The 10,146-nt window shown below is 43.1% G+C and overlaps 2 protein-coding genes across 7 annotated transcripts in view; one reads left to right on the top strand and one right to left on the bottom strand.

Moving 5' to 3' along the window:
• Positions 1-1,749, bottom strand: part of LOC115062404 (zinc finger protein 271) — a 15,178-nt gene extending 13,429 nt beyond the window's left edge. The window contains exons 1-2 of one of the 2 annotated variants that reach the window (XM_029546986.1): positions 1,700-1,749; positions 1,059-1,272 (exon numbers count right to left, since the gene is read on the bottom strand). In XM_029546986.1, coding sequence (XP_029402846.1) covers positions 1,059-1,107 — 49 coding nt within the window. In that variant the 5' untranslated portion in view covers positions 1,108-1,272; positions 1,700-1,749. Of the gene's footprint in view, positions 1-1,058; positions 1,273-1,543 lie in introns of both variants that reach the window. The other variant, XM_021215087.2, reaches the window with a different exon arrangement.
• Positions 1,750-4,242: 2,493 nt separating this feature from the next.
• The window catches only part of Zscan30 (zinc finger and SCAN domain containing 30), an 18,922-nt gene continuing 13,018 nt past the window's right edge, over positions 4,243-10,146 (top strand). For 2 of the 5 annotated variants that reach the window (XM_029546990.1, XM_029546987.1), the window contains exons 1-2: positions 4,243-4,291; positions 8,491-8,576. The gene's annotated coding sequence lies outside the window, so the exon portion shown is untranslated. Of the gene's footprint in view, positions 4,292-6,466; positions 6,849-8,490; positions 8,577-10,146 lie in introns of those variants that run through there. The other 3 variants (XM_029546988.1, XM_029546991.1, XM_029546989.1) reach the window with 3 other exon arrangements.

Below are 10,146 nucleotides of genomic sequence, written 5' to 3'. Positions count from 1 at the left end.
ACAGAAGTGGATGCTCACAGTCAGCTATTGGATGGAGCACAGGGCCCCCAATGGAGGAGCTAGAGAAAGTACCCAAGGAGCTGAAGGGGGCTGCAACACTGTAGGTGGAACAACAATATGAACTAATCAGTACCCCCTAAGCTCGTGTCTCTAGCTGCATATGTAGCAGAGGATGGCCTAATTGGCCATCATTGGGAAGAGAGGCCCATTGGTCTTGAAAACTTTATATGACCCAGCACAGGGGAAGGCCAGGGCCAAGAAGTGGGAGTGGGTGGGTAGGGGAGCAGGGGCCGGGGGAGGGTATGGGGAACTTTCAGGACAGCATTTGAAATGTAAATAAAGAAAATAATAATAATAAAATAAACCCACAGGCCCTAGTGGAGAGCCCACTACTGTTGTCACATTAAATGGACATACTAAATATTCATGTTTACACACAGAAGTTAGTGCTGTCCTCAACTGTGGCCAGAGATGCATCTCTCTGCAGTGGCCAGCAGTTAATACAGAGACTTATAACTGGTCAAAGTACTGAGAATACGTGACCATTGAGTATTAAGTCCTAAACAGGACATTTATTATAACCTTCCTATTCCCTAGGCGCCAGGAACATCCCAGAAGAGAGGGCAGAAAGCCTGACTACGTTGGAAGATGGCGAGGAGTCCTGTGAAGTGTTATCCTTCAGACATGATGTTGTCACTGTCCTCATCAAAGCCCCGATTATGTATACAAGAGAAAGCCAATAAAATATGTCAACATTCCTACAGGCAGCTTAGGAAAAAGATGACATGAAGTAGGGAACATGTCTGGGGGAACTCATAAAGGGCGTTGAGGATGAACGAGATCAAAATACATTGTTTACATGTATGAAATTGTCAAAAAATAAACGATAATCCATTTTTAAAAAGAAGAGGCAACTGAATAAATACTGGATCGCTAAAACTCAAAACAAAACTGTAAGACTTGGCTTGGAGCACTAAAGACATGGTATCACTTACCAGAGTGTAGACAGTGCAGACTGCTGCTATCGCCCAAGTAACCTGAAATGCACTGAGACTCACCTGACAGAAAGTGATGGTCTTGAGATTCGTAACTGAATTGGATCTCCATAGGGCACAACTGGACACCTCAGGAAGCAACTGGAGAATTACCATTTCTTCTGGAGGATCCTCTTATCCACATAATGGTTTGAAGTCAGCAGGCAACTTGGTAGCCCTGAGCTCAGATGAGAACCATTGTACAGAGGAGAGACGTCATTTCTGAGACTAGAGTTTTCTAGATATGAAAAATGTAAAAGAGAAAAATATATTTAACTTCCATGTGCGTTTCCTCTTGGTGACAGGTTCCCTACCGATCACCTAGGAGGGGGACATTAACCCTCTCAGACACAATTCCCCGTATTAAGAGATGTTCAAACCAAGACTGGAGATGAATTAATACTAAAGTAGAGGCGTAACTGGAACGATAAATCAGTGAGGGGTATAATATTGGCTTTAAAAATTAAGATTATGTTATTCTCTCTCGTTCCTCCGATTCTAACACTCACAAGTCAGGTCTCTCTTTCCAGCTTGCAGGCAGATCAGTGTGAGCTCATCCTCTTCCTTATTCCACCAGCCCCAACATTTCGGACGTTCATGCAGTTGAATGAAAGGCCCAGTGAGCACGGACTTGCTGTCCACAGAACACTAGGCCAAGAACCCACCTGCTCTCCATGCCCAAGAAGCCTCCCTTACTCTCCGACGCTGAAGAAACTACCGGTCAAACGCCGCCACCCACAATTCCTTCAACTTCCGTTTGGCTGCAATGCAACTTCACTTGGCCGCTCTAGGAATGTGGGAGGATTATGGCTCTATGGTGCACCCTCCCAAGTACCTGCTCAGTGAATTAGGGGCAGGATGTCCCCTAAAGCGACTCCCAGCTTTAGTATAGGGGACCTGCTTGACTCAAAGCTCATACTTTGCTGTGGTTCTTGAGATGTCAAAACCCATCATCCTCTGGAAAAACTTTCTAGGTTCGGTTATTAACTCTTCGTGACCTCCTTCGTTTCTCTATCGGTTTCTCTTCTGACTCTTTCCCAAGTGAACTTTCTAAGTTTATTCCTCTTTTTTTTTTCTCCCTCCCTCTCCCTTCTTCTCTGCCACCCTTCATCTATACAAGGATTGAGCATGCTAATTAAACTTTCTACCCTAACTATCTTTTACATACAACCTCCCACAACTTGTCTTAGGATTTCTATGGCTGAAACGAAACGAAACACCATGACCAAAAAGCATGGGTAGGAAAGGGTTTGTTTTACAGTACCGTGTCACTGTTCATTATCCAAGGAAGTCAGGACAGGAACTCTAGCAGGATGGGAACCTGAAGTCAGGAGCCGATGCAGACGCTGTGGAGGGGTACACTTACTGGCTTGCTTAGTCAAGACCACCTGTCCAGGGATAGCACCACCCACAATGGGCTGGGTGGCCCTCCCCTATTAATAACTAATAAAATGCCGTATAGCCAGATCTTATGGAGGCATTTTCTCAATTAAGACTCCCTCCATTCAGATAACTTTAGCTTGTGTCAAGTTGACATAAGACCAGCCACTACACCGCCCCCTTACTAAGCCAAGGCTCAGGCCTTCAGTTTTCAGTCCTTCTGCCTGAGTCTCCTGAGTTGCTGGGATTACAGGCCTGTGTCACTAGACCTGGTATTTATTTAGTGTGTGTGTGCCTTTGCACATGCCATAACATAGCATGGAGGTCAGAGGCAAAACTGCATTAGTCTGTTGTCTTCTTCCATTTTGTTGAGTCCCAGGAAACAGATTCAGGCCATTAGCCTTGGCAGCAAGTTCCTTTATCCGTTGAGCTATCTTGCAGTCCTTTGTGTGGTGAGTTTTTTGATTGTTGTTTGTGGTGGTGATTGGTTATGTTGTTCTTTTCTTGTGACTGGGTCTAACCTGTATAGCTCTGGCTGACCTGGAACTTACTATGCAACCTATGTTGGCCTTGAACTCCTGGCAGTCTTCCTGCCATAGGTTCCTGAGTGGTGAAATTTATTACACTTCCCCTTTTTTGGTCATGAAATAATGATTTTTACTGGTAAAGCACCATTGTTCAACCAGAGAAGCACAATAGTAGTTGCATGTGTGTGTTGTATATACAAATACAGGAATGGGTCTGATGGTCTTGTAGTGTTCATGTCAACGAGTGTCTTGCTGGACTTTAATATTGACAAGACAGAAAGGAAGACAGGGATAAAGTGGAGGAAAGCAGTCAGGCAAGGAGTCACAAATGTAGGTTGAGCCACACAATCATGGAATGAAACCTCAGGTTAATAGTATTATTACTTTTTGTTTGTTTGAGACACTGTTTCTATTATGTAGCTCTGGCTTTTCTGGAACACATTATGTAGACCAGGTTGGCCTGGAACTCATAGAGATCCACCTTCTCTGCCTCCTAAATTCTGAGATTAAAGTACGTGTCTTACTAACATTAGAAGTATTCTTAAGATTATGTGAATTTATTCATTCAACAAGTATTTCTTTATTAGACACTGTGCCACAACATACATGCAGGATTTAGAATGGTCTTCAAAAACCTAAGCCTGAGCTCTTTCAGCTTGGAGATTCACAGGGGAAGTAAGCAGATGCACCTAGAATCACGTGTCCTGACTACAAAATGATACAGTGTTCAAAGTCAGAAGGACAGAACTAGGGTCAGAGAAAACAGCAAGAACATTATCCCTTTTGTTGTAGTTTGTAGTCATGGTTTTAAGAAAAATAAGCAATGCATAAAAATGACCAGATTTCCTTGTATTTACTTCACAATCTGGGTCCTCGAAAGATCACGAGTGTTGGTTACTGAAGGGCATTTCAGAACCATTTTAATTTAATTATGTATTTTATCAGGCTCAACACCAGTATTTTGATTTAATCCTTTTCTGACACTCAGGTAGACTCTATCTCTCAAAACAATGATCTTCGTAAAGCTGAGAAAGAATCATCAACAGAGGGTCCTTTATGGCTAGGTCAATGTGAGGGAAAAGTACACATGTATTTTAAGTCATTTGAACACACCTTGAAAACCCAATAGTCTCTTTCATGCACTGACTTAACTCTCAAGATTTGGTTCACTATAATCTTTGCAATTTTATCATGTGTTCAGTCACTGAGACACCCCCAAAAGTGCACATGCAGCCATAGAAAATGTAGTCCTTCCGGTTTCCTAGAGAAGCAAGCTTGTCCCCACTTCCGGCATGCGAGCAAGGAGGCTTTCTGGCTTCCCAGGGCTGTGCGGGTAATCAGCGGAGCGAGGTGAGTGCGAGGGCTTCGGGCTTCGGGCTTCGGGCTTCGATGCCTTCCAGGCCCCTCTGGCGGGGGCGCAATCCTCCCGAACATTCTCCTCTCTACCCCTCTCTCGGCGTCTGCTTGGGAAGAGTCTGGAGCAGTGCCTAGGCCACTTGGCAGGTTCGCGGGTCCCTTATCCTCTAAGGGTGCCTCTGCTCGCTGCGTCCTCCTGAGCTTCTTTTGCACTTCCTCTTCATTTACCAGCGCCTCCTGTGTGTTGGTGCTGGCAGGCTCCTTGCTGTGCACAAAGCTCCGTCCAGGGCCAGGTCTCATCACGGTCTTTGCTTTTCCTTTATTAGACATTTTCAAAGCACCAAGTTCTCTGTAGGTTTTAAAATGTACCAGTGTTTTAAAATCGGAGGCACAATATCACTGATTACCCAGGATGGCCCAGAACTCATGCTAGCCCAGGCTTACCTTGCGTTTGGAGAACTTCTGCCTCAGCCTCTCAAGTAGCTAGAACCAGTCAGTCCTGTGCCACGAGGTCTGGCTTTTTGTAATTTGTATTCACAATTAGATGTGTGCTTCTATTTAACACATACCTCTTCTTGCTGTTAAGTTCTATAATGGCAGGGGCAGTGTCTTGATAACGGCCCAGCCCTTAATGCTTGTACACAATAAATATTACCAATTTTGTAGAAACTAAGGTCCTCTTCCAAGGAGCACTTTGACTTTATGAGTAAAGCAGATACGGGCCAGCATTTCAGCAGAGAAGTCATCTGAGATTGTGGACCCTGGAGGCAGACCTATAATTCCAGCATTCAGGTGGTGGAGGCAGGAGGTCTTCTTGGTTAGGGACCAGGTAGTCACCTTCCAGAAATGGGGACCAGCTTGCTCCCAGGCTCAGCGCCTCCCACCTGTACTCTTTCACCATCTGCTGGGTGACACCGCCATGCAGCTTTCCTGACCAGAACCAGCTACTTTATACCCTTGCAGACAGATCTGCTTCCTCTCATTTGTATCCTGAGAAGTGTGCATGCTGCCCTGAAACACCGGACTGCCTCTCTCTACAGTCTTCTGTGAGAGAATGGGCCTGGACTTGCCCTTAGTGACTGTTCCTTTGGTATGTTTTTTCACAGTGACTCCTATTCTGTAACCCGTTCCTTGTAAAGTGGAATTTGCTTCTGACCTTGACTATCTTAGTGGGACAGTTTTGACATGTGTTTTTAAAAAGGAGATGATTTGGGTTGGAAAGGTAGTTTGTTCCTGCAGTTCTCAAGAGATGGGGCATGTCCTGATAGGAGAGCCTCAGAGGCAGAGGGCAGAAAGCACAAGGGGAAATGGGAAGACTCTTGCCTGTGGTTGCTGTAGGAAGGATCAGGTGGAGCAGCAGTGCACTGTGGGAGATGAAGATTTCTCTGCCTGTTTGGTGCTGACCTTGAAGAGAATAGTATAGGAAATGAATGGTCCTGAGGGTGAGAGCCTCACCGAGAACTTGGGAGGAGGGGATTCTGGGTCTGTTCGTTTGCAAGGAATGTCCACACTGAATTGCTTACTGCTGTGGGACTGGCTAGCCCTGGAAGGGACTGTTTGTGTGAAAGCATCGACATTAAAAGGTGTGCTTAGAGCCGGGCATGGTGGCGCACGCCTTTAATCCCAGCGCTCGGGAGGCAGAGGCAGGCGGATTTCTGAGTTCCAGGGCAGCCAGGGCTACCCAGAGAAACCCTGTCTCGAAAAACCAAAAAAAAAAAAAAAAAAAAGGTGTACTTAACATATTGTGCAGCCCTAGCTACTGTAGTTATGGTATTAACTCTTTCCAGGAGAGGGATTGTCTGACTTCAACGCTAGTACTTTTTTGTAAGCTACATCACTACTTGAAACCTGCTAGCTGCCGGGGGAATGTTTCTCAGTCTGTATTAGGTACCTGACAGTGTTGACCAGTGCATCTTTGAAATTATTTTTTGATTATGGCACATATAAATATATATATTTATATATGTATGGGCATATTATATGTGCACATACTTATGTACACATGTGCATACATATATATATATATGTTCAGTATTATAATCCTGTACATAACTTATAGTGTCATGTGATTCATTGGATTGAGTGATAGAAATACAATAGTTAGCCAAAACAATGTAGATTGTGTAGTCATGGACAAGACCAGAAGTCCCATTAAGGTGTGTGAATTAATTTATGTATTTTACTTATTTGTGTGAGCCTATGTGAGTTTATGTGGATCATGTGCATGGGAGTCGTTGGAACTAGAGTAATAGATGGTTGGTTGTGAGTCATTATGGAACTGAGCCTGGGTTTTCTGTAAGAGCAATAAGTGTGCTTAATTATCTCTATCTCACCTTCCCCATACCAGCACAGTGTATTTCTTGACAAAAAGTCAAGTTCTTTGAGAGAAATGCAGTTCTCCTTACCCTTGTCTTTTATGGTTTCTTGACGAAGTCAGGGTTCTCAGCATTGACATCTCAGGATCATTTGTGGATTGTGCTACAGATGAAGTTATTGCGATCTAGCCCGAGTGCATGAGATGAGTACATTAAAGAGGGCTTCATCCTAAAAGGTTTGTGTTTCTAAAAAAATAGCCAGAGGCACATGAAGGGCACATATATAGCATTCTTACTAATAATATACCCAGCTGACAGCTAGTGAGTGTTGCACTGTGAAAACCTAGCCTGGCCCATATATTTTATACACACACACACACACACACACACACACACACACACGCACACACACACACATTTTTATTTACATTTGAAATGCAAATAAAGAAAATATCTAATTAAAAAAAATCTTTTTGTAAAAAAAAAAAAAAAAGATTCAAATGAATCTTGTACATGTACTGTGTAACGAATGTAACGAATGTTTTCAGTGCCCTTAGAAGCCAGAAGGGGGCATTGGATCTTCTGGAACTCAAGTTACAAGACTGCTGTCAACTGCCATGTATGTGCTGGACTCTATTCCAGATTCTCTGGAAGAGCAGCCAGTGCTCTCAACCCCTGAGTCATCTCTCCTGCCTCCCAATAACTGTCTTGATAGCATATTATAATCACATTAGGTATTAAAAGTCAAAACCAACAGCTGACCCTGATCAGTAAATACCAGTATGAGCAAAAGTTGGTCAGAGGGAAGCCCAGTGACAAGCTGGATGGTTTGACACATGGGATACTTTTAGGTGATGGCTGGAAGAGGAAGTGTAGACTCTAGAGAGAAGAAATAAAACCAGTAGTGGTTAATTTGAATATGAGGAAGGGGTTAGAGAGAACTGTTAGATGTATTGGTTACTGGCTACATAGCCAGATTTAGGAACCTATTGAACACAGGTTCAAGCTGGCAAGGTTCATGAGATGGTTTCCCTATGCTTCATTTGAAGTCCTTTTAAGATGTTCCAGAAAATTCATCATGAGATTGAGCAACTGTGGGTAACTAGGTCTGGAGATCAGGTGGGAGTTCTAGACTAGGTGATGGGTATTAGCTGAGAGATATGGAGAGAGACATAATTTTACAGGGGCACTGGGAAGGAATGGAGGAGCAGAAATAAAAACTTATTGTTATAAACTTCTCTCAGTCACACGTGCCTGAAGAACATGTTATCGAGGCATAGTATTTAAAATAAAAATTAAGTAAAGGCTGGTGAGGCAGCTAAGGGTTTATGCTGACTGCTCTTGGCATAGGACCTCAATTCGGTTTCTAGCATCCATGTTGGCTGGCTCACACCACCTGTAACTCTAGTTCCAGGGAATCCAATGTCCTTTTCTAGCCTCAGTAGGCACTGCATACATGAGCACAACCCATACATCAACACACACCCCATATATAATTAAAAAGAAATTTTAAAAAGAAATTTTAAAAAATGAGTAATATCACATATACTGGGATTGAAAGGCTAGAAACATAACAGTGTGCTGATCACTAAGTGAAGAACATCATCAATGTGCAACCCTGGAAAATGCTGTGATACACCATAAACATCCGACAGCATGACACACATCAGTTCTTTGTTTTCCTCTTTGTTTATATTTTATTTGGTGTGTGTGTGTGTGCGTGTGTGTGTGTGCGTGTGAGCGCGTGTGCGTGCATGCGTGTGTGTGTGTGTGTGTGTGTGTGCATGTGAGCGCGTGTGCGTGCATGCGTGTGTGTGCGTGCATGTGTAGATCAGAGGAATACATTCAGGGATTCTCCTTTTACCCTTTGTGTTCCAGGTATCAGACTCAGGTCAGAAGTTTTGGTGGCAAATGTGTACTGTCCCATCCTGTACTTTCACGTGCCTCCACAACCCCCAGACAAGGTACCACTATGTAGCCCTAAAGTTCTTAATCACTGACTTACTAAGAAAAAAAGTAATTATTTCTCTTATTCTAAAATTTAACAGGGTTTGGGAGGTGCTTAGGAGGAAGAAGTAAGGAGGATTGTGAATTTTGGGACTAGTTCTACCTGAGACCCTTGTCAAAGAACTTGTCTCAAAACATACACTCTATATAGTGTCCATGTTGTTTATGCATGGATTTATGTTTGGCTATTTATGAAACATCTGTTTATATCTGCCAAAACACAGGAGAAATGTTACATTGTAGGTGTCTCAGACCTAACTTCGTTACTGAATAGTTCAGATATGGTACAATCAGCTTCCAGTCAAAGAGTTGCCTAGAAACCTGAATTCATCATTTTCTTTCTTTAGAGACAGGGCCTCAGTGTATAGGTAAGAATGCAGTATGTAGCCTGATCTGCCTGGAATTCACAAAGTCTTTCTTCAGCCTAGTAAATGTTGGATTATAGGCTTGAAACACTCTTCCTAGCCTTGACTACTCTATCTTCCAAACCCTTATCAAGTAGGACTCTAAGACCTGTTCAGTTTCTGTATCTTGATCTTCTATCCTTCAAGCTATTATGGTCTCACACCTGAATGGTTATAGCCTGTCTCTTCTGCACACTACTCTGCATGGGACTCAGACCTTCCAGCCATGCTTGTGGCCTTGGGGATCCACCACTCACACCGTGAATGGCTTAGCTCTTCTACTATAGGTGTATTTTCTCTTACTGTCCATTAGTGTTCCAGAGTGTGGCATAGACTTTTAAACCTGGGTACATAGATGTACGTGGGACATTTGTTAAAGCCATACTCTTGGGGATTCCGAGTGAATCTGTCTTAGGGCCTATCTTCCATGGCTGATAATTGAGCTATAACTGGAGATGACAACCATTAGTCTGCTATTCCTAAACTCCCATCAGTTTCTTCAGTGGGCCATGTTCTCTCACATCCATCCGTACCATTCAGATCAGACTCCTATTTTTTATCTTCCAGGCAGCTCACTTTGACTCTTCTGGCCCCCTCTCTCTGCTCTTAGTCACCGGTCTTTTCTTCATGCTTACCTTCCTTTGATTGTCCTGTGATTCCTTTGATCAATCATACTGTTTGCCTGTTTTCCCAAACTGAACTCAGAGTCCCTTGGAAGAGAATTTTTTTTTAAAAAAATTTTTTTTAAAGAATATTTATTTTATGTATGTGAGTACACTGTTGCTGTCTTCAGACACACCTGAAGAGGGCGGTGGATCCCATTACAGATGGTTGTGAGCCACCATGTGGTTGCTGGGAATTGAACTCAGGTCCTATGGAAGAGCAGTCAGTGCTTTTAACCGCTGAGCCATCTCTCCAGCCCCGGAAGAGAACTTAATATGAGACTTCTGTTGAGCAGTTTGTATATAGTAAATTTTAAAGTATTTGTGAAGTAATGAAGATAATTCATGACTCTTATGAAAATGAAGGAAATCCATGACTCTTGTGCTCTGGCTTTCCATCTTTATGCACTCATGGAAATTTCCCATGATCCTCATCCTTACAGTCTTTTTTTTTTTTTTTT

Source organism: Mus pahari, chromosome 15 (genome assembly GCF_900095145.1).
Source record: "Mus pahari chromosome 15, PAHARI_EIJ_v1.1, whole genome shotgun sequence".
NCBI classification, from domain to species: domain Eukaryota; kingdom Metazoa; phylum Chordata; class Mammalia; order Rodentia; family Muridae; genus Mus; species Mus pahari.
Note: the sequence above shows the minus strand (reverse complement) of the source record. Positions and strands in the feature narration are given on the sequence as shown.